This window comes from Pinus tabuliformis, chromosome X, assembly GCF_031772625.1.
Source record: "Pinus tabuliformis cultivar Carrire ecotype Pingquan chromosome X, CPIR1, whole genome shotgun sequence".
In the NCBI taxonomy this organism is placed as follows: domain Eukaryota; kingdom Viridiplantae; phylum Streptophyta; class Pinopsida; order Pinales; family Pinaceae; genus Pinus; species Pinus tabuliformis.
Window position 1 is genome coordinate 1,641,271,780 of NC_142308.1, and position 24,783 is coordinate 1,641,296,562.

Sequence of the window (24,783 nt, forward strand, 5' to 3'; positions counted from 1 at the left end):
TGTTGAAGTAGGAATTGAAGACTATTCTGATCAGTTCAGATTGAAAACTTACTTCCGAGCAAGTACTATCGCCATTTAGTTAAAGCATGCATGATGGCAACAATCTCCTTTTGGTAAGTTGATTTCAAGCTTTCCCGTGTGTTAAGCTTTCTTCTCTCGAAGGCTATTGGATGGTTGTCTTGCATTAATACTGCTCCAATTCCAAACCCTGAAGCATCACATTCGACTATGAATGGTTTGGAGAAGTCTAGAGTTGCCAGTACCGGTGTGGTTGACATCACTTCTTTTAGATTCTCGAAGCATTCGTCTGCCTGGTTATTCCATTGAAAAGCGTTCTTTTTTAACAAGTTGGTCAGGGGCGCCGTCAAATGTGCATAGTTTTTTATGAACCTTCTGTAATACCCAGTTAAACCTAGAAATCCTCTTAGTTTTGATATGTTCTTGGGTTTGGGCCATTCTTTAATTGCTTTGATTTTGTTGGGGTCCACTTTGACTCCTTCCCTAGATATAACGTGTCCCAGGTATTCAACTTCCCTTTGCCCAAAGGTACATTTTGATAACTTGGCGTAAAATTGATTCTTCTCTAATACGGAAAGTACTTCCTCTAGATGCTTGAGGTGCTCCTTCCACGTCTTACTATAAATGAGAATATCGTCGAAGAAGACTAATAAAAATTTTCGCCAAGTATGGGTGGAAGAGTTCATTCATGGTTACCTGGAAGGTGGCTGGCACATTTGTTAACCCAAATGGCATAACATTAAACTCATAGTGCCCTCATGAGTTCTGAATGCAGTGTTTTTGACGTGTTCTAATCTCACTCGAATTCGATAGTAACCTAATCTCAAATCTAATTTTGAAAAATATTTTGCGCCATGGAGTTCATCCAAAGTCTCATCAATGAATGGAATCGGAAATTTATGTCTAATAGTAATTTTATTTAATCCTTTGTAATCTATACACAACAGGAAAAATCCATCTTTCTTCCTGACTAATACTACTGGTGCAGCGTATGGACTTCTACTTTTCGTAATGACTCCATGCTTTAACAGATCTTGTATTAATCATTCTATTTTTGTTTTATGATGATGGGGGTAGCGATATGGCTTTACATTTACTGGTGTTGAATCTGGTTTGACTTCAATGATATGTTCAATTTTCCTTTCAGGGGGCAATTTCATTGGTAGATCTTGGAAAACCTTTTCATATTTCTGGATTAGGGATGAAACTTCAAACTGTTGGTGAACCCCTTCCATCAATAATAATTCTAACTACTGACATTGTGCAATGAATATTGGGGCTCTCTTGCAAATAAGATTTGTCATTTGCTGAGAAGAAATGACTTGGGAAGGTGGGACTTGGAACCTGAACAACTTATACTTCCTTCCATCCATTTTGATCTTAATGAACTATTTTGGTGATTTGCCGAATACATCCCTAGTGTTTGCAACCATTGTACTCCTAAGACGGCATCTACTCCTCCTAAAGGGACCATATAAAAACTGGACTCCATTTCGTATTCATTCAATTGCATTTTAACTTTATGGAACTTTCCTACTTCATCTATTTGTTTTCCATCTGCCACGATAACTTTTAAATCAGCTATGGGGTAGGCAAAAATGCTCAGTGTTTTTGCGACATTGTACTTCTTGAATCTATTAAAAAGATAACATTTTGTTTCTTGATATGTCCTTTAAGCCTCAGTGTTTGTGGTTGAGCTATCCTTGTGATGGATGCTAGAGAAATTCGTGGCATATCTGGATTAGGGGTCTCGTTTTCTTCATTGTTTTCTTCGTCAGAGCTATATTCTGAAGATTCTTCTCCTTGTTTTGCTTCGAAGTTGTAAATTTTTTGCGTAGTGCATTTGTGCCCTGGGAAATATTTGTCTCTGCATGTCCAACACTTGCCATCGCTTTCTCTTTCAACACTTGACTGTTGTTTTCCTCCATTGCGCATTCGTAGTGGAACGTACTTACCAGTGTTTTCTGAAGATGATTTACTTGACTTCCCTTTTGAGTAGTTGTTTGATTTTTAATTACTAGCATATAGTGCTTTATGGAGTTTATATTTTCAATCAATAATTATTGTTGCATGTCTAGCTTCTTCAATGGTTTGGGGTTTATATAGTTTTAATTCTTCTCGAATATAATCCTTAAGGCCACATTGATACATTTTTAGCAACTCTTCATCTGAGAATCCCCTTTGCCTTATAGCTAATACTTCCCACTCGTGGGTGTATTCACTTACCGATCCTTTCTGTTTGAGGTGAATGAATTTTTTGTAAACATCGTCTTCTTCTTCATCATGAAACCTTTTTAGTAGGGTGTTTTTAAAATTTTCCCAATTGAACGAGCGAGCTACACATTTGTTGGACCACCATAGGAACCAATCATATGCTTCCGCTTCTAGGTTGTTGGATGCGGTCATGACCTTCTCTTGTTCACCTATTGGCAGGTTTGCTCCGAAAATGGCGTCCATTTTATTTACCCATACAATGGCGCCTTTATGGTCCTTACCATCGTACTTAGGTAATTCTCTTTTAATTTTAAGGTAGTCTCTGTCGGGAAACTTTGTATGGTACTGACTTCCTTCAAACTGTATATGCGATACTCGTGGCTTTTCGTGCATCAACGGAAATTCATGACTTGGAAAAATTTCGCCTTCCGGAGTCTTTGGACTTTGCATGGCTGAGGGATTAAAAGGTGGATTGGCTCTTCCCATAAACTGGCTCATCATGCTCTTCAATTCTTTGATATCATCTGTCATTTGGTCTTGATTACTAACTATCTTCTCGACATTGTCAAGGCGCTTGTGCATCTTATCGAGTTCTTCTTGGAATTTTTTTGAATTTGCATCATCACTGCTACTCCCCATTTTGTTCTTCTTTTTCCTAGTAGACCCAAAAAAAAATTTTAATAATTTCTTTATTATTTTATATATATATATATATATATATATAGTTGTGAAACTATATAATCGTACCTTTGTAATTAATCAATGTTATACAATGTTACGTTTCACGCTTGACCAATCGTATGTATATTACCCACCAACAAATCGTGATCAAGTTTAAAAAAAAGGAACGTGACACTCGGCCCGCAGAGATTTACGCAGAGATGGTCAACGGGGAGTCGGTGTCGGACGGCAACGTGGACGAACAACGGCAGTGTTGGGAAAGGTTTGATTGTTTATGAACATCGCGGACGAGGCTGCGTGGGGACAGCGAACCAGAGTTGTCGGTAGGTGTCGGTGGGCATAGCGGGAGTGGAGCATGATGCAGCCGGTGGTCACAGCGGAACGCGACAAAGGACAGGACGATGAGGGTTGGGGGGTGTCGATCAGGGAATGAGCGTGGATGGTTGGATGCAAGGAGCATGACGACAAAAGCAGAGACGGGTATGCATGCAGCAAGGAAGAACAGTCGACTGGACGGATGAGGCCCAGCAGGTTGTTGGCACGGGGACACGTAGAGTGGAGCAGTGGCGGGAATACAACAATTGTGGGCAGGGATCGAGAGGCACAGTTTAGAATATGAGTGGAGTGTGAAATGGAGGGGTGAAACCAACACAGGCGAGGGGATGGGATGGCTCTGATACCACTGGAACAAGAATTTTTCTGTTCACTTATATTCACAAACGAATTACACATTTGTATGTAAAACAATATATTTTATTATTCAATATTTGATGATGATTTTACAAGGCTAGGGCAGTTCTCCTTTATAGGAGACTAGCCACGAGCCTAAAGACACATCCTTTTGAACTAATGCCTCTTCAAAATTAAGTGAGTAACTTGGCTTAATTTTAACTTATTTACTAATTATTAATTAATAATTATTTATATTATTTTAATATTTTATCATTTATATATATATATATATATATATAGTTATGAATATTTAATTCATAACATACACATAATGTGTATGTTATGAATTAAATATTCATAACTATATATATATAAATGATCAAATATTAAAATAATATCTATATATACATATATATATATATATGCTTCCAAGACCTTTCGTTTCTGAAGACTTTTGGAAAATGACGCTTCTGACACTTCGCTTCTCAAAAACGCACCCATTAACCTCCACTTCATGCAACGTTGATTTTGGAGCTGGAATAACTTTTGTAGAAAGGTAGTTATACTTCAATGAGAAGAGATTGCAGTGTGAATTTGTAACCCTTCCTAATCCTTGCAGTAACTTTGAATTTTAGACAATTTTTCTGCTGTAATTATAGATTGGATGTGGCATATTGTGGTGTATTATTGGGGAATCTGTTCTTGACTAACTGTGGCACATCAGCATATGGCTTAACTACATATTCTCCATAATATTCAAACCCTCTTTGTTTATAGTTCTTGACTCCATTGCTGAACAGAATAGGCACTTCTCTTGGTCCACCATCTCATCTTTAATCAAAAGTTTATCTTACATTTTACATAGGGATTCCCCTTGTGCCAAAGTAAAGTTGACCTAAAGACAAAGGAGGGTTTGCTGTGGTGACGATGGAAGAACTTCTAGAGTTCCCTTAGGGTTTCACTTGTGTTTCAGGGCCTTATCACTTTGACTGCAGGTTTGGGAGGTAATATGGTGATTATCATAATGTCCCTCCTTACCATTAAGGTATTTTTAAAGTTGCAGTGTTAATGTATAATACTGACTTAGATGTTATTATTGATAATAATAATGATAATATATTACCCCCTAATATATTATTATTATTATTATTTGATACTTGGAGTGTGACAAAAAAATTCACAGCCCTTTCCAATATTGTCATATATATTCAGTGGCATATCTTTTCTATAATGTACCATGGAGAATTATTCTTATATTTATTATTCGCTTATTTGAGCATATCTTTCTTTCTTTCATGTGCTATGTGGGGTGATACATAATCGTACCAATGTTTTTCATTTATTTTAATATACAATATATGCAAATACTAGCAACCATACTCGTTGATTGCTGCCTGTAGCATAGCCAATTGCTGTACTCAACACTCCATCAATTCCACTTGCTCCACGGTTACCGACTACTCTTAAACCTGAGAAAGGTAGTGCTGTGTCCAAACCATCAATTGTCAAACCTACTGGAAGTTTCGACCAGCTTAATCCATACATGTCTGCATCACGAATAGCCATACTGTTGCCTAGAAACCACACTGATTCAGGGAATAGTGATTGAGAAACTGCTCGGGATACATATGGTTCAGTTAACAACGGATCAGCATTGAGTTGAAATGAAATTTCCCACTCAACCTGCAGATTCAATGAATACAAAAGTATTAGTAAAAACTCTAATATTCCTTAATTAAAATTAAGATAAAGCTAAACTGCAATAAATTTTTGTCTAGTTTTCCAATAGTTTATAGATTGCCATGTTATCTACAAACAGTTATTCCGTCCTTCCATAAGATAATAAAAGCTTCCAGAGAAAATAGACAAATAAATCGCTTCCAATATTGGTGCCTAATAATTCAAAATTCCTATAGAAGCCAAACTCAGTGCCAGCACAAGCCCACAGTAAATCAAAGAAGAAAATTAAACCTAAGTATAAAAATGTATGATCAAAGTTTTAAAAGAATCACACTATTAAAATTTGCAATAGCACCAATTTGTCCATGTTACTGTGGGTAGATATTACTGTATTCACTCCTCATGTAAAAAACAATATCTGTCTATTAATGCCAATCTTCTTAACTAACAATTGTTCAGACTGTAGACAGCGGGAGAAGCATAGTTGGTACACGTTGTTGAAGCTTATAGTAACTTTGGAATGTTGATTTTTCATAGGGTCTTCTATACTGATAATTACTTCTAATGATTTAGTTATTTTTCACATTCTTATCCATTATTCCATCATTAAGCAATTACACAGAAGACATCAACAATATAACATTTATGACAGTAGGATCATGAAGAGACAGCCAAACAAAGAACACAAGAGTTTACCCTGGGAAAAATCACATGGGGGAAAAACCCAGCAACCTTTTCCTTAGAGAAATTTTTCAGTTCAACAAGAGACACACCTAGATCATCTAATCATTAAGAATGTCTGGTTAAACCTGGTCCACTGCCTCCTAATCAAGTCATAAGTCTGCCCAACAATCTTGATCTGATCTACTGTCCTTCCTCAAAGGTTCGGTCCTGTACCATCTCAAGAATTGGGTCCTGCAGCCTGGTTATACTTCTGAGGTTCAGTCCTGCAACTCGTCCATCTGCACCCAAGATTTTGGTCCTGCAACTTGGTTATACTTCCGAGATTTGGTCCTGCAACTCGTCCTTCTTTACCAGAGATGCATCCTTCCTTTTCAACAGAAATTGTGCTTCAGATAAGTTTCTCATCAGCCTCAGATCCGTCTCAATTTTAGCCTCAGATTTGACTTCTTATTTAGCATCAGATTAGGCTCTTCGCTTGCCTCAGACAGATCGAGATTCTTCATCAAAGATTAGCCCTTTTCCTCATCAAAACAATGCCTCAGACACATCCCTTTCTCTTGCCTCAGGAGGTCTGAATTTGCTTGAACAGAACAGATTCGAATTGGTGTCCATTTGGAGAAGGTCGAGTGCCTTATTAACACTTTTCTTGCTGGCCGAATGGGTGCCACATAACTAGGGCCGACTTGACTAGGAGGAGGGCTGACCAGGCTATTTTGGAGCCAAAAATTCATTTTTCAGAAATTCAAATTTTCTCTTTTAACAAGGTCATGAAGAACATGTCTTAGGAATTTTCTTTTTGACACTAGCATGAAGAACATGCTTTATATTTGTTATTATAAGACTATATGTACATCTAGATCAAAAAAGTTAATTATGACAATCATAGCTACAAAATTCAACACAGATCTTCTGCATAGGCTTGGTGTCTTAGCATGTGGAAGATGATTAATTGCCTCTTTAGGTGCTTGCTTGGTGAAGTAAGTGATTTATGTCTTCGCTCCTAAGCCTAACTTACGAAAATACAATAATTAAAGCCAATTAATTATTGTGGACTATTAAATCATTTTCTAAGGATAAACAATTTAATTATTTAAGTGACTTAGAAATGATCTAAACCGTCGATCTTCTAGAAGGGAGATTAGGGCTAGGGATTTGGGCTTAAAGGAGATTATAAAAAGAAGCCAAAGGGAGAGGTGAAGACACAAATGTGGAGACACAAGAAGAAAAAGTGATTTTCTCTAGTGCGAGTGGCCCAGTAGACTGAAGTGCAGAGGAGGAAGAGTGTAGGAGGATTTGAGGGCGTATCTAGAACGTCAAATTGCTAGAGATTGTAGGGCCGAGTTGCTGAAGTGAGAGTTAGGTCAATTTGATTGGAGAGGCCAATTTTCAAGGGCAGAATTTCCTAAGACACAGAGGCAGCTCGAAGGGAAGGCGTAGGGTGAATTTGTTGGCAATTTGTTGGGCTGAAATTCTCCAAGCAAAGTTACTTCAGAAGCTAATTGATTCGGACTTATGCAGGAATGCAATAGAATACAAATAAAAACATAAACACAGAGATGCAGCAGAAATAAAACTTCATTTCATTAATATCAAAGAACTGAAATATGTTTACATACAAAATGGAAATAAACTAGCTCAAGCGATGGTAGTTTATCTCTCAATAAACTAGCTCAAGCGATGGTAGTTTATCTCTGAGAAGAGATGTGGTAGCTACATGCCTCTGAACTTTTTTACAATGAGGCTCGAAGGCGTAAACCCCTAACCCTAGAAGATGAACCGCCAAAATTATGGACCCCGTTGGGGTAAATTGGTACATCAACTTCCCGGGGTCGTAACTTTGGCATACGATCTCTGTTTGGTGTGCATGATACCTCGTTAGAACGATCTATCCGAGGACTATTGCTTTCGACTTTAAACGGTAGTAAGTGACTCACGTTTTCCCGTTTTCCAAAAAACATCATTTAGGGCCTCAAAAGAGGTCCGAAAGTTCAAGACCCAAAAAAATGCCAAAAATAGTAAATTGTGCTACAATTATGAAAATTGAAAGAAATAATGGTACAACCATGGGGGTCCAAGTGGAATAGGCAGGTAGTCACCAATATCCACCTAGATCGGTCCTCCCCCCTTAGGAAGCAATAGACCCCATCGCGTTGAGTGCCTTCATGAAATGGGGAAACTTCTGCTTAACTTAGTCCCTGGTGAGCTACTTGCCTTGGTGCAGGACTTGGCCAACTTTGACAACCCAATACAGTTGGATCTTCTGTTGGCAAGTGTTCTTGATCTGCGTGTCCATAATCCGATCAATTGTGGCCTATTCCATGCAGTCTGGGTTTAGCTCTGCTGGTGTGAATAGTTCTGCAATGTCTGATGTGTCCAGTAATGGTGGAAAGTATGGCCAAAGGTAATCCATATTGAACACTGGGTGCAGGCCAAGGAATGGGGAAATGCTGAGTTCAAAAGCATTGTCTCCCAAAACCTTGGTAATGGTGTAAGGCCCATATCAAAGTGGTCTGAGTTTCCGATGGGCTCTGGTAAGGTGTTCTTTCTGCAAATGCAACCAAACTTTTTCGCCCACCTTAAACTTGTGTGGCACCGATGTTGATCATGTCACTGCTTGTACTTGGCATTGGACTTCTCCAAGATGTCATGAACCTGTTAGCAGATGTGCTGGATGCATTCAATAAATCTGGTTGCTTTATCAGCCTCGCATAGTACATGTGTGGATTTTTTCTACGTAGTCGCATGAGGCATGGCAACATCAATCGGACACAATGGTTAAAATCCTAGACCCACTTGAAAGGAATTACGACCAGTAGAGCTATGGAGAGCCCTATTATAGCTATGTTGCACATTGGGAAGATTATCATCCCAGGTTCATGGATGCTTGGAGTTGTACATATAAAGTATGTGCACTATCATCCTGTTGACAACCTCTGTTTGGCCATCAGTCTGGGGATGGAATGCTATCGACTTGGTGAGCTTGGTGTCCAATAGTGTCCAAAGGCTTGACCAAAATGTGCTTAGGAACCTGTTATCCCATTCTGATATAATGATCTGCAGGGTCCCAAAATGTACCCATACTCGTCCAAAGAAGAGTTTGGCAGTGTCATTTGTTGTGATACTCTTCTTGCAGACCACCAATATAGCAATCTTAGAAAATCGGTCCACAACCACAAATACACAGTCATTACCATGCTTGGTAGAAGGGAGGCCAGACAAAAAGTCCATGGAGAAGGATTCCCAAGGTTGGGTGGGAGTAGGCAAAGAAGTGTACAGGCCTTGCTTCTTGATAGTTGGCTTGGCAATGGCAGAAGCAATGCAGGATTTGATATATTTCCCAACATCCTGTCGGAGTTTTGGCCGATAAAAGTAATTTTGTAGTACAACCACAGTTTTCTCCACAACAAAGTGCCCTACTACCCCACTGTAGTGCGCCTCCCAAATCAGCTTGGCACGCTCGCTTAAAGGAACACAAAGGTGGCCTAGGTATCATAATAATGCGTCCTGGAGGTGGAAATCAGTAACTTGCTTTCCATCCACAAGCATCTTGTATGTGGAGTTGAACTCTAGATCATTTTAATACAGTTGCGGCCATCTAGAGATCTCATGGCCACAAGAGTTGAAAATAGTAGTCAGTGCTGCAACTGGGGGTCGGTTGAGGCAGTCTGCAACATGATTGGTGCTACCCTTTTTGTATTTAATGTTCAATTGGAATTGTTGCAGATATGTAAACCACTTCTGATGGCGATCGTTCTGCAACTTCTCGTCTCTGTATAAACTGAAGACGTCAGTGATCGGTGTGAATGACCGTCTCCTTCCCCAGAATGTAATACTTCCATTACCAGCAAGCCTGCACGATGGAATCCATCTCTTTATCATAGGTGGGGTACTTTCGACTTGTATCGGAAAGTGTCTCACTATGAGAGGCCACTGAATGCCCGTGATGGGTGAGGACTGCACTAATAGCATAGTCGGAGGCGTCTGTCTCAATTTCAAATGGTTGTTGCAGGTCCGGCAATGTGAGTACTGGTGCAGAGCAGAGGCAATGCTTCTATTGGAATTTCTAAGTCTAACTATTAGAAACCCTTCATGAACTTTACGAATTTATTCCTACCTACTTGTTCTCTTAATTAACAAGTTATTTACCATGTAAATACTGGAAATAAATACAAGTACATGCTCAACATATTACAGATCATCAACTGAAGGAAACAAAACAAGCACAAGTGACACCGTTGTTTTTGGACCAATGTCCCCGGAAAAACCCAATGCGGGAAAATCGGTGCAATTATCTGAGGGTTTTATTATTATGCAGTTTCTGAATACAATCTGGGTGCCAAAACCGGCTCACCCAACAGAGAATAATCTCGGTAGTAGTACCTCTCAGTCGGAGACAGATGTTCCGGCTGAAACCTCGGATAATCACTCCAGCAGCTTCACAGCTCCAATCTGCCCCACGAAACCCCAGCGTCAGCCTCTAGGGACAACGTCAGCCCTTTCTGGCCCAGTGTCACTCTGGCTTGGCCTGGGTCAGCCTCTGGAGGCACTGCGTCAACCCTCTAGTCCTCTGCGTCACCCACGCTGGCCCTCTGAGGCACTGCGCAGCTCCTAGCTGCCTCTGCGTGAGCCCTGGCTGGTTCTGCATCCCTCACTTTCGGCTACTGCGCTAATCCTCCTAGTGTTATGCCTGCCTCTCTACTTCTATATTCACTGCCCCTCAGCTGCAACTCTGATCAATCTCTCGACTTCCTCAGCAAACCCAGCCCTAGAAAGTCGAAATCTTGATCAACTCTGTGTGTTCTCCAAGTGACCCTCAAGCCTCCTCTTACACTTTTCTCGTTGACAATTCAACGGCCGAGATTAAGTCCCTGATCAACGGCTACGATTAGATCTGGCTTGATCCATGACTTTTCGACCATTCTAACACAATTTTATATTAATTCACATTAATATTTTATTTTCCCTAAGTTTAGACTTAGGGACTCCATTAAAAATATTAATTATTTTAATATCTCCCAAACTGTTTAGAATCTACCCAAACCCTTTCTAGGTATTGGAGTATTGGAGATCTCATGTGCCTTAGCCTCTCCACCAATTTTCGTGGCTAGAGCACATCTGATGCTACCCCAAATCAACACTCCCTCTTAGCGAGGACTGTGCTCTAGTAATACTCCTCACTGAGTATCACCCTGATCATCCGGCATTGGTCCCTGTACTGATGCTAGGCTTGCTGCCCATCATCTGCACTACTGCATCCTGTACTGCTACCCATGGCCCTACCACTGCCACTGCTGCATCCGTACTACAACTCCCTCTCATCTTGTTGTATCGTGCTACCCATAGCACTGACACTGCTAACTGTTGCACTGCAACCCAGTTACTAAGAAGTAAGTAATTGATCTCCCAACTCTGACATCTCTGTCAGGCTAGAGACATGCATGATGCTGAAGCTTCCTTTGTAAATGACAAGTGCTCCCTCTCTGACCTCTGTGTTGCTGCAACTATTCCATGCATCTCCCACCATTGCACACCTCTTCGTGCCATCTTGCACTGGTGCAACACTCCCGTGCTTCTCGCACTGCTACCTCACGTTGTCCTGGGAATCCTGCACTGTAGCTCCCTCTGTCGCTCCATCCGCATTCGTCTCTACTGACATCCGCCAGTACTGCTACTCCTCTTCGGGGCTCCCATAGCAAGGTCTAATCCAAGAGGCTAGGTACCTCAAGGATCCTGCCCCTCATTGCCTATAGTCCGTCTGACTACAGCTTGATGTCTCCCCACTTCCGCTCAAGTGGTGTGTGTGCACTCATGGCACAATCATCATCTATCTCCACTTCCTTCTCTACCCTTGCTGGCGCAGCCTTGGTCTTGAAGGCCTCTCCCTTGCTCTTCTTCCTTGGACACTAGGTCGCATAATGACTCAGCTCCCTAGAGTAGAAGCATTTGACCTTGGATAGCTCCTTCTTCTTCCGTTTCTCCTGCTTTCCCTCAGATGCTAGGGCAGAATCCACCTCCTGCTTCTTGATTCTGATCCCCTTATCGCTGCTTCCCGCCTTGCTCAACCTTCTGATCTCTTCTTGGCGAAGAGCCACCCACATTTCCTCCCAATCTGGAACAGTTGCCCTACCCAGTATGCTCTGGACAAGCAGCTCCCAGTCTTTTGGGACTGCGTTCAAGGCTGTTCTCACCATCAATTCTTGATCCGACGTGGCTCCTATGGAAGTCAGCTGATCCCGGATCTCCTTCAATCGATCGAGGAAGGGGTCAATCTATTCTCCCTTCTACATCTGGTATGACAGTGACCGCAACTGATTTTCTAGTAACATCCTTCTCTGCACAGAAGTATGCTAGTACAATTTCTTTAGGGCCTCCCACATCTCATTTACCGTGTCCTTTTCGGCAATATGTGGTACCACATGGTCCTTGACCCCGTCAAAAATGACGCCCTTGGCCCTCGTCATTGCCTCCTCGTACTTGTCATTATCAACTGGGTCAACTGGGATTCCTATCATCCTCAAGGCGAAGAGCTCGACACGATTCCTGTCTAGAACTAATAAGATTCTAGCCTTCCAAACTACGAAGTTTGACACTCCGCCCAGTCTGTCCTGGTCTCTTTCCCCGTTCACTACCATCTTGTTGCTCCTCTACTTCCCTCCTGGAAGTTCTTGGTGTGACTCCCTCTGAGCCTCGATTTCCCTCCTAGAAACCCTTCTACCAATGTCGAGATGCCCCCACTCCGATCATTAGTGCAGCTGCACCACTGAATCAGATTTCTCAGCAAGAAATCCTCGGTAGCAACTCCCTCCTTATTGGCCTTGCCCTGTTAGGTATTGTTCTGACTACAGTACCCCACCAGCTCCACTCTGCAACTTACCCACAACCTCCTAAACCCCAGCAAACTGAAGGTTAGAGCTCCTAGGCTCTGCGCAATCAGGCACTCGCTGAAATGCTCCCCTAGCCAACTGTGTCAACCCTCCGGTCTTTGCATGGCTCTGCGTGAGCCTTTTCTGCCCTCCTCAGTCTCTGCGCTGGCCTCTTCCTGGCTCAATCTTGATGACGCAGGCACTGCGTCACCCCTTCCTTGCTGCTACTCTGCTAGGAACAACTTCTATCACTCGAGACAGTTGTTTTCTGCTGTTGCTGCTCTGCTCAGCTGATGTCCTCAGTTCTCCTGTGATCTGCAACCACACTCTGATACCATGTTGGAATTTCTAAGTCTAACTATTAGAAACCCTTCATGTACTTTACTAATTTATTCCTACCTACTTGTTCTATTAATTAACAAGTTATTTACCATGTAAATACTAGAAATAAATACAAGTACATGCTCAACACAATACAGAGCATCAACTGAAGGATACAAAACAAGCACACAAGTGACATCGTTGTTTTTGGACCAAATGTCCCTGGGAAAACCCAATGAGGGAAAACTAGTGCAGCTATTCGAGGGTTTTATTATTATGCAGTTTCTAAATACAATCTGGGTGCCAAAACCGACTCACCCAACAGAGAATAATCTCGGCAGTAGCACATCTCAGTCGGAGAATGATGCTCCGGCTGAAACCCCGGATAATCACTCCGGCAACTTCACAACTCCAATTTGCCCCACGAAAGCCCAGCGTCAGCCTCTAGGGACAGCGTCAACCCTTTCTGGCCCAACGTTTGCCTAGCATCACTCAGGGTTGGCCTACGTCAGCCTCTGGAGGCACTATGTCAGCCCTCTAGCCCTTTGCGTCACCCACGCTAGCCCTTTGAGGCACTGCGCAGCTCCTGGCTACCTCTGCGCGAGCCCTGGCTGGCTTTGCGTGAACCCCTGGCTGGTTCTGCGTCCCTCACTCTCGACTACTGCGCTGATCCTCCTGGTGCTATCTCTGCCTCTCTGCTTCTGTATTCACTGCCCTCAGCCGCAACTCTGGTCACTCTCTCGACTTCCTTAGCAAACCCAGCCCCAGAAAGTCGAAATATTGATCAACTCGATGTATTCTCCAAGTGACCCTCAAGCCTCCTCTTATACTTTTCTCATTGACAATTCAACGGCCGAGATTAAGTCCCTAATCAATGGCTAAGATTAGACCTGGCTTGATCCATGACTTTTGGACCCTTTTAACATAGTTTTATATTAATTCACATTAATATTTTATTTTCCCTAAGTTTAGACTTAGGGACTCCATTAAAAATATTAATTATTTTAATATCTCCCAAACTGTTTATAATCTGCCCAAACCCTTTCTGGGTATTGGAGATCTCATGTGCCTTAGTCTTTCCACCAATTTTCATGGCTAGAGCACATTTGATGCTACACCAAATCAACAGCTTCAACTCACCAAACACCTTCTGTTGGGACTCAGACCAAGTAAACTCTGCTTTTGCTCCGCCCTTGGTAATTGATCTCAAAGGCCAAGTGATATGGGAGAATCCCAACACGAACCTCTGATAAAAATTTGCAAGGCCCAAAAAGTTGTGAAGCTCTTTTAGAGTGGTCAGGGTTAGCCAATCCTGAATGACATGGATCTTAGTCGGATCCACATGCACGTCTCGATAATATATGATGTAAGGTGTATTTCTCCAAGTTGGCACACAATTCGTGTTGCCACGGAGTTTCAAGGAACTGTCAAATGTGTTGCAAGTGTTCTTCCCAACTCTTGTTGAAGATGAGGATGTCATCCAGATAAACAACCACGAATGAGTTGGTGAAGGGCCCCAAGATGTCATCCATTAGCCTCGTAAAAGTAGCAGGGGCATTTGTCAACCCGAACGGCATAATCAACCAACCAAAAAGGCCTTCCTTGGATTTGAAGGCGGTCTTCCATATATCTGTTGCACTCTAGTAGAACCTTGTGATAGCTAGACATTGTTGATTTGGGGTAGCATCGAATGTGCTCTAACCACGAAATTTGGTGGAGAGGTTGGGGCACATGAGATCTCCAAGACCCAGAAAGGGTTTGGGCAAATTCTAAACAAATCAGGAGATATTAAAATAATTAATATTTTTAATAGAGTCCCTAAGTCTAAACTTAGGGAAAATAAAATATTAATGTGTATTAATATGAATCTGTGTTAGAATGGTCCAGAAGACATGGATCAAGCCAGATGTAATCTTAGCCGTTGATTAGGGACTTAATCTCGACCATTGACATGTCAGCAGGAAAAGTATAAGAGGAGGCTTGAGGGTCACTTGGAGAATGCACTAGAGTGATCAGTTATTCTATTCTCTAGAGCAGGGTTTGCTAAGAGAGATAGAATCAGTGATCAGGAGAGCAGTTGAGGGGCTTTGAGTACAGAGAGACAGAGAGGCAGAGATAGTGTCGATACAACAGCCGAGCAACCACGGAGAGAGACACAGGAGCAGCCAGTGCTCACGCAGGGCCACGCAAAGGCAGCTAAGTGTTGCGCAGAGCAACAGAAGGGCTAGCATAGTTGATGCAAAAGCTCAGAGAACTGACGCAAGGCCTCCTGAGGCTAACGCAGGGCCAGCACTGGGCTAGGAGAGGCTGACGCAATCCATATTGGGCAGACGCTAGGGTTTCAGGGGCAGATTGGTGTCGAGTAGCTGCTGGAAGGATTAACCAAGGTTTCAGCCAGTAGATTTGTCTAAAACGGAGAGGTATTACTGCTAAGGAAATTCTCTGTTGGGTAGGCTAGCTTCAGCACCCAGATTGTACTCTGATATTGCTTAATAAGAAAACCCTCAAATCGCTACACCGGTTTTCCCGCATTTGGTTTTTCTGGGGACATTGGTCCAAAAATAATGGTGTCATGTGGTGTGTTTGTTCTTGTTTCTTTCAATTGTTGATTTGTAATATGTTGAGCATGCACAGGTGTTTCTTTTCAGTATCTACTTTGTAAAAACTTGTTAAACAAAAATAAGAAGTAGGTAGGAATAAATCAGAAAAGGTGCATGAAGGGTTTCTAAACTAGGTAAACTTAGAAACTTCAACAAGGTATTAGAGCGCGATTGCAGATCACAAGAGGACGAAAAGACATCAGCCGAGCGGAGAAATAGCAGCAGAAAACAGATGTCTCTAGGTGACTGTCAGGCCAGGGTAACTCCAGACTTGGCAGAAAAAACTGATTGATATATTTCATTAGGTAACTATTGTTTATATACAGGAATGTGACTGATCAGTTCATCTACTTGATGACTGTTCACATTCCGGGTACACCCAACCGCTGAGGATTAGGTGTCAACAATTCCCCCCCTTAATCTGAAGGGATGTTGGTGAGTCCAAGCATCGTTATGAATCTTTCAAGCTTTTCTCTTCCAAGCGCTTTGGTGAAGATGTCTGCAATTTGCTCATTTGTGAAACAATGTCGGAGATGGATTGTTTTGGCCTCAACATGATGTCGGATCAAATGATATTTAGTATTGATGTGCTTAGTACGATCATGGAACTTTGGGTTCTTGGCCAACTTTATTGCAGAGGTGTTGTCAATCATGAGTGGAGTTGATTGTACTTGTTTTACCTGCAAATCTTCAAGAATTTTCTTAAGCCACACAATTTCTTTCGTTGCTTCAGCTGCTGCCACGTATTCCGCTTCTGTTGTGGAATCTGCTGGAACTGATTGTTTGCGTGATCTCCAAGAGACAGCTCCTGATCCAAGACTCATAGCATATCCTGAAGTAGATACTCCAGTTTCTTTGTCTCCATCGAAGTCTGAATCAAAGTATCCAATCAAGCTGAAGTTATCCACCTGTGTATACTTGATTCCAAGGTCTTGAGTTCCCTTCAAGTACCTTAGAACTCTTTTTGCAGCAGACCAATGTCCCTCACAAGGCTTTTGCATAAACCTGGAGAGGATTCCACCAGCAAATGAAATGTCTGGTCTGGTAGTAGTGAGGTAGATGAGACTTCCTATAAGCTGTCTATACTTTGTTGCATCCTCAAATTCCTTTCCTTCAATAGATGTGAGCTTTAAGTTTTGTTCCATTGGAGTAGAAAGAGGATTGCACTCTGTCATGCCAAATCTGTTTAACAAATCTCCAATGTATTTCTTTTGAGAAAGAAATATGGATTTTGGATGTTGGGTTACTTCAATGCCAAGATGTTAAATTTGGACAACTAGGTCCAAACTCCATGTTCTGATGCTCAGATTAAGAGGCTAATATTTTTGTTGGATTCCTCTTTCTGAGAGGTGTAAAATCCATATAAAAATAGTCTTAATCCGATGAGCAGAACTTATATTGTGAATTTATTATTCTTAATAAATTATATGTGCAAGGTCAGCCAATTTTGTAATGTAGGCTCACATGCCCAACAGATGTGTCACACACCCTCATTGATGGATATATATACAGGAAAAGTTGGAGAGAATTTTATCACAACTCAACTCACATCTTCCTCTCTCATCTTAGAGAGTACGCTACCTGGAGGACGAATTTCAGCCACACGTGGGAAGGACGAAGAGGACAGACCGTACGGATTTTTTGCTGCTAGGGTTTCTGCTGCTAGGGTTTCGCAGAAAGTTTGACCAGCGTTGACTTTGGTCAACGCTTGGTCCAATCAAGCTGAAAATTGGTGGAAAGTTCGATTTTTGAAGGCCGTACTATCTGGCACAAAAATCGAGGTCAAAGGGTTGACCGTTTTGCTGCTGCGTTGACTTTTAGCTTGCTGCCCATGCGTTGACTTTTCAGGACAGCGTTGACTTTTTGTAGAATTGACTTGGGTTGACTCATCTACTAGTTGGAGGGATCTTGTGACACATCTGGGCTGGCTGACCAAAGGAGACTTTGCTGGTTGAAGCATCCTGTTGACCGCCGAAACGAACACACACATTTTTCTTGTTTCTGATTTGTCTTCTGTAAGATCTGCTTATATGTTCTATCTGCATTTTGCTTAACTACTTGTATGATTGCTGTGAGAAAAGTGAAATTGCTCTTAGCATAGAACATCTACAAAACTTTACATGGTATCAGAGCTGAGGTGAAGACAAACTCTATCTATAGCAATCATCATCGAAATAATCATGCCCTAATCGAAGTCAATGGATGCCTTTGTGTCGCTGTACATAGAGGATTATATACGCTATCAATGATATACGTTGTAACGGAAAGATATACAACGCAGCTGTAGAGGACATGTTTAGGCAGTAAAGGAAGCCGCAGTCATAAGGACATGAGGCTGCAGTCATGAAGAGTCAAGTCGTAGTGATGAAGAGGTATCTGCAGGCTTAAGGCTCTGGCCAAAGTGCGAAGAGGAGTATTTCTGTGTCTTTTGTTTATGATCTGATTGGCCAAGTAAGGAAGGAGGCTAGCTGAGCTTGTAAAGAGGAGTTCTGAGCATAAATGCAAGGGTTATTCTCTATGCACAGGCCGTTGAGTGATTTTGAGTTTTACAATGGGACAAAAGTCTGTTTTGAGAGGGCCGAGAGGCCCAGCAAGGAGCAGGAAGAAGGCCGCAGTACCCTTGACCATCAACATAGAAATTAAAGAGGTTTGAAGGCTGTATAGTGGGCTGTTGTAGAAGCCACAGAAAGCCCTAACCAGGGCCGAAATTTCAGGGTCCTGTGCATTGGTCAAAATGTAGTTGTGGACAGAAATATGACGTCTATCACAAGTATGTGCTTGTCTTTTATAATGATGAATTTGCCAGATACTATGGTCCAGATTAGACAGTTTGCAATTCTGGTATAATGGGTTGTAAGAAGATGCTTGGTAAAGCTCCAAGTATAGTCCCTTGAGAAGGACAACAAGGGCTGTTAGAAGGTAGATGATTTGGAGTCTTAAAAATGGATATATGGAAGAGCTTAAGGGTAGTCAAGTGGGCTTATTATCAGACCCCATCTTCTGTACGTATGACAGTGAAATATGACAATATGACAGAGTTTTTGACAGTGATCTTCTGCACTCATTGTAGTGTCACTTACTCTTATAACAGTTATGCATAGCAGTGATATTGTTCTCTTGACAAATGGAGATGATATATGGAAGAGATATTTGTTCCTATGACAATAATGTTTGGGCAGCGACTTTAGTGATATTTGGACAATGTTTCTTGATGTATGGAAGTGATTCTTGTATGACAATGATTTATATGGCTGTGATGTGACAATGATATATAGGGCAGCATGATGATGATGCATAGGCAGCATTATAAGATCATGAACATGAAGGGCTGCCTGATTTTGGAAATAATCATAAAGGTGTATGTAAGGGCTGAAGGAAAACATACAAGGGGACCTTTCCCCTCAAGTGTCACAAAGACATCTGAGATATTGCAACTGGTCCATTCTGATATTTCTGGTATGTTGCCTGTAACATCCTTGGGGGGATGTTCTTACTATATGACATTTACTGATGACTTCTCTCGCAAAACCTGGATATACTTTTTGAAAAAGAAGGATGAGGCTTTCATGTGGTTCCGTACCTTCAAAGCCTTGGTGGAAAATATGACCGAAAAGAAGATCAAGATTTTGAGGACTGACAATGGCACTGAATATGAGTCAAATGAGTTCAAAGACTTCTGCAGAGAAGCTGGCATTAAGAGGGAGACTACCACTGCTCTCTCTCCACGTGTTTGGGTTTTGTGGACAGAGAGATCTAGAGGAGAATCCGCAGTTCTAAAGAGCCCTCATACGCTGTCCCAAGAGGCCCTTACACGCTAAGAATAGGAGCCCTAAATCTGCAGTATATTGGGCCCTAAATCTCTGTTTTATTGGGTGCAGGTAAGGGCATTTCCAGTGAAGGAACAGGGGACGTTTAGGTCACTCCTATGACTGTTTTGGAGTGAAAATTAACCAGCAGAAAGGCCTCAATAAAGGAGACAAAATTCTGGGTTGATTTGAATATTATGTACGGGCTGGAAACTCTGTTTCAGCAGGCCGTGGGTACAGGAAGCCACCTGTGGTAGGCCGCAGGCCCTTACCCCACTGAAAAGGCATTGCGTGGGACTGTTTTGGGGCTAGATTGAGCCCTAATCAACAGCGTGGATGCAGAGGACTTATACAAGGGTAGCACGTAGTTTTTGAAGGCTGTTTGGTGACTTGGTTAAGGGCTGTTGCAGCATATGGATGCCCTAACCAGTCACAATTAGGAGCAGCAGCGAAAACAGATTGGAACAACAATTTATGCCTTGTGTTGGGTCAAGGAATTTGATCAGTTTTGGATCAGATGGTTGGGCAACCTGTGGGAGCAAATTTGGAGGCTTGATTGGGTGATCGTAAGCCTCAATTAGTGCTGATCTGACTGTGTTGTAGTGTTGCAACGTGATGATGCAAAGGCAGCATGGGTAGCATGCAGCGTGATGATGCATAGACAGCAAAGAAGATATGAATCTCCACTAGGAGTATATTACAATGAAAAGACCAGATCTGTCATTCTTGTTGATTTGGGGTAGCAATGTGATGTTGTATAATGAGAGCAACATTACAGTCATTGAGGTGCAGATCCATGATGATTGAGAATTGACTATGACGATATATTTGCACCTGTGGCTCGATATACCACCATCTGATCCATCATAACCCTTGCTGCTACGCAAGGATGGAGTCTTCATCAGATGGATGTCAAGACCGCTTTTCTGCATGGTGCAATAAAGGAAGAGGTGTATGTAGAACAACCTCTGGGATTTGAAGTTCAAGATCGAGACACTTATGTCTGCAGGTTGAAGAAAGCCCTCTATAGGTTAAAGCAAGCACCCAGAGCTTGGTATGAGAGGATGGATAGTTACTTGATGAAGCTGGGCTTCACTCGAAGCAACGCTGATCCAAACCTTTACTTTAAGGTTGTGGAAGGAAAGCCTCTCATTCTAGTGTTGTATGTGGACGACCTCTTCCTGACAGGTGGTGAACCTCTCATTCATCAATGTAAGAGGGAGCTTGCTGCTGAGTTCGAGATGAAAGACCTAGGACTGATGCACTATTTCCTAGGCCTAGAGGTCTGGCAGAGACCTGGAGAGATTTTCCTTTCTCAAGGAAATTATATTGTGAAGCTTCTGGAAAGATTTGGGATGGTGGACTGTAAGTCCGTGTCGACACCAATGGAACTCAACTTTAAGAAGTTGAGTGGCAGCGCTGCAGGGCCTATCTTGGCCAATCCTACTGAGTATCGTCAACTCATAGGAGCTTTGATGTTCTTAGTGAACACCCGTTCGGACATATGTTTTGCAGTGAATACTTTGAGCCAACAGATGGTTGAGCCTCATCATTTTCACTGGGTTGGTGCCAAGAATCTTTTGAGATATCTTCGGGGCACGATAAACCATGGGCTGAGATACACTGCCGGGAGTATGATACTCCGGGATATACTGATGCCGATTGGGCTGGCAGTGTGGTGGATTGTAAGAGCACATCTGGATGCTTTTTCAATCTTGGTTCTGCTTCGATCTCATGGATGAGCAGGAAGCAGAAGTCGGTGGCTTTGAGCACCGCGGAGGCCGAATACATTGCTGCTAGTATGGCCTGTTGTGAAGCAGTCTGGTTGAGGAAGCTCTTTAGTGAGCTGTTCCAACATGTGCTAGATACCACTGTAATACTCTGTGATAATCAGAGTGGGATTCGTATGACTGAGAATCCTGTGTTCCACGACCGATCCAAGCATATTGATATCAGGTACCACTTTATCCGGGATATGGTACAGCGAGGCGCCGTAAGGCTCGATCATATAGGAACTGATGAGCAGGTCGCGGATATTCTCACTAAGCCCCTGGGGAAGGTCAAGTTCCTAACCTTCCGTGAGAGTCTTGGTGTCGTGGAAAGACCCTATGATGTGGGTCCTGTTGGACGATGAGCTCTGGGAGCTCTGGGGGGCTTTGGGGATAGCTTCTCGAAGCTATAAGCACTCATAATGCTTCTGCCCCACCCTTGTGATTATTGAGTTGGTTCGCCACTCATTTAATCTGTGCCCCGTATGCATCCTACCCATTGAGTTCAGGGCTCATGGGAAGTACCTCTCATTTGGCCAATGAGGTGTGGAAAAGCTAGAGACTATTAGCAAAGACTGATGGACGCATCAGAGATTGCCGTACTCTCTATCTAGGATGGCATGGTCCAACCTCTTGATCTGGGATCAAGATTTGTAAGGTCTGGGACCTCTGGACTGATTATGTCAGTCGGGGAATGATGTCTTTGTGACTGACCCACTTCTGTTCTGAAATAAAGAAGCCAGCAAAGCAAGTTTCGGCGGGATGACTCACGATGTTGATTGCACTAATAAAATGGAGTTCTCCCTAGTTGAGAGGGAGTGTTAAATTTGGACAACTAGGTCCAAACTCCATGTTCTGATGCTCAGATTAAGAGGCTAATATTTTTGTTGGATTCCTCTTTCTGAGAGGTGTAAAATCCATATAAAAATAGTCTTAATCCGATGAGCAGAACTTATATTGTGAATTTATTATTCTTAATAAATTATATGTGCAAGGTCAGCCAATTTTGTAATGTAGGCTCACATGCCCAACAGATGTGTCACACACCCTCATTGATGGATATATATACAGGAAAAGTTGGAGAGAATTTTATCACAACTCAACTCACATCTTCCTCTCTCATCTTAGAGAGTACGCTACCTGGAGGACGAATTTCAGCCACACGTGGGAAGGACGAAGAGGACAGACCGTACGGATTTTTTGCTGCTAGGGTTTCTGCTGCTAGGGTTTCGCAGAAAGTTTGACCAGCGTTGACTTTGGTCAACGCTTGGTCCAATCAAGCTGAAAATTGGTGGAAAGTTCGATTTTTGAAGGCCGTACTATCTGGCACAAAAATCGAGGTCAAAGGGTTGACCGTTTTGCTGCTGCGTTGACTTTTAGCTTGCTGCCCATGCATTGACTTTTCAGGACAACGTTGACTTTTTGTAGAATTGACTTGGGTTGACTCATCTACTAGTTGGAGGGATCTTGTGACACATCTGGGCTGGCTGACCAAAGGAGACTTTGCTGGTTGAAGCATCCTATTGACCGCCGAAACGAACACACACATTTTTCTTGTTTCTGATTTGTCTTCTGTAAGATCTGCTTATATGTTCTATCTGCATTTTGCTTAACTACTTGTATGATTGCTGTGAGAAAAGTGAAATTGCTCTTAGCATAGAACATCTACAAAACTTTACACAAGATAATAATGAACATAGCCCAAATCAGTTATTTCAAAACTTTTTCCTAATTCTTTCTTTATGGATGCAATATAGCTTTCATTGTTCCCTGTCATTAAAAGATCATCTACATATACCACAAGATATACAATTGTTTTGCCAACTTTCTTGACAAATAAAGTTGCATCATCAAGATCAAAATGATTGAAGTTGAGTTTCAGAAGATGCTCTGTTAGTTTTTCATACCAAGCTCGTGGTGCTTGTTTGAGGCCATACAAGGACTTCACAAGTTTGCATACTTTATGTTCATGTCCTTTCACAGCAAATCCTTCAGGCTGGGACATAAAAACATTCTCTTTTAGATCTCCATTCAAGAATGCAGTTTTTACATCCATTTGATGGACTTTCCAACCGTTCTGAGCAGCTAGTGCAAAGAGTGTCCGGATGATGGCCCATTTTGCTGTGGGGGAAAAATTTTCCTCCTAATCGACCCCTTCCTTCTGTGCAAAACCTTTTGCCACAAGCCTAGCTTTGTGCTTGTCAAGTGAGCCATCAGCTTTGTATTTGTTCTTGTAGACCCACTTGCAGCCAATTGGTTTGGTTCCAAATGGAGGATCAACCAGCTTCCAAGTGCCATTCTTTATGAGGGCATCATACTCCTTTTGCATCGCTTCTTTCCATTCATCATGAGAAGCAGCTTCTTTGAAGGAAGTTGGTTCAAAATCTGTAGACAAGTTCAATTCACAATCATAAGTAACATCCATATCAACAGGTGAATTAGAGTCATCTACATCACCTCCATTTTGTCGGTTTGAATTTCTGGTTCCTGTTTTTCCAATTTCATCAGGATGAACACTTTCAAGTGTCTTTGTCAGCCACTTTGGGGGACCTTTCTGAGATGGTCCAGGCTGCTCTGTTGATTGAGTTGGGACTAAATCAAGATTGAGTCTCCCAATTCTATCAATTACATCACTTAAAGCATCATCCGTTGTTGGAGTTTCATGCAGGGGAGATTGTTCTTCAGAAGAAGATTCCACATGTTGTTCTAGTATAGGAATCCCCCCTTCAAGATGTGGAATCTGATTATCAAATTCTTGAAATGATTTTGTTTTTGCGAATCTATCCAAGCGATCAAGTTGCCGCTCAACAACATTGTCAGATTTGGATGATTCAAGAAAAATGACATCTCTAGATACAACAAACTTTTTATTTACTTCATCATAGAGGCGGTATGCTTTAGATGTGTTTGAGTACCCCAGGAAGATACACTTACGACTTCTAGCACCAAGTTTGTTTCTATGTACCTTTGATATTAAAGCATAACAGGTGGAACCAAAGATCCTGAGATGTTTTACCGAAGGAACATGTCCATACCACAATTCATAAGGAGTCTTGTTTCTTATAGCACTAGATGGACATCTATTCTTTATATATACAGCACATAGAACAGCATCAGCCCAAAACATTATCTTTACATTTTTGAAGAAAGCATGGATCGTACCATATTCAAGATTGTTCTATTCATTCTTTCTGCTACCCCATTCTGTTGGAGATTATAAGGTACAGTTGTTTGATGTTTGATTCCATGTTGGCGAAGATAGTTGTCAAATTCATTTGATGTATATTCTTTTCCATTATCAGTGCGAACAGACCCAATATGAGATTGTGCATCATTTTCAATCCATTTATGAAAATTCTTGAATGTTTGAAAAGCATCAGATTTGTTCTTCAATAAATAAACCCAACACATTCTGGTGTAATCATCAATAAATGTCATGATATATTTATTTCCACTTGCAGAAGGAACAGGCATT

General features: G+C 41.9%; 1 protein-coding gene across 5 annotated transcripts in view; it reads right to left on the reverse strand.

Annotated features, from left to right (window-relative positions):
- Positions 1–24,783, reverse strand: part of PHYLLO (2-oxoglutarate decarboxylase/hydro-lyase/magnesium ion-binding protein) — a 439,001-nt gene that overhangs the window by 196,658 nt on the left and 217,560 nt on the right. For all 5 annotated transcript variants that reach the window (XM_089447470.1, XM_089447471.1, XM_089447473.1 and 2 more), the window contains one exon: positions 4,966–5,268. In XM_089447470.1, coding sequence (XP_089303596.1) covers positions 4,966–5,268 — 303 coding nt within the window. The remainder of the gene's footprint in view (positions 1–4,965; positions 5,269–24,783) is intronic.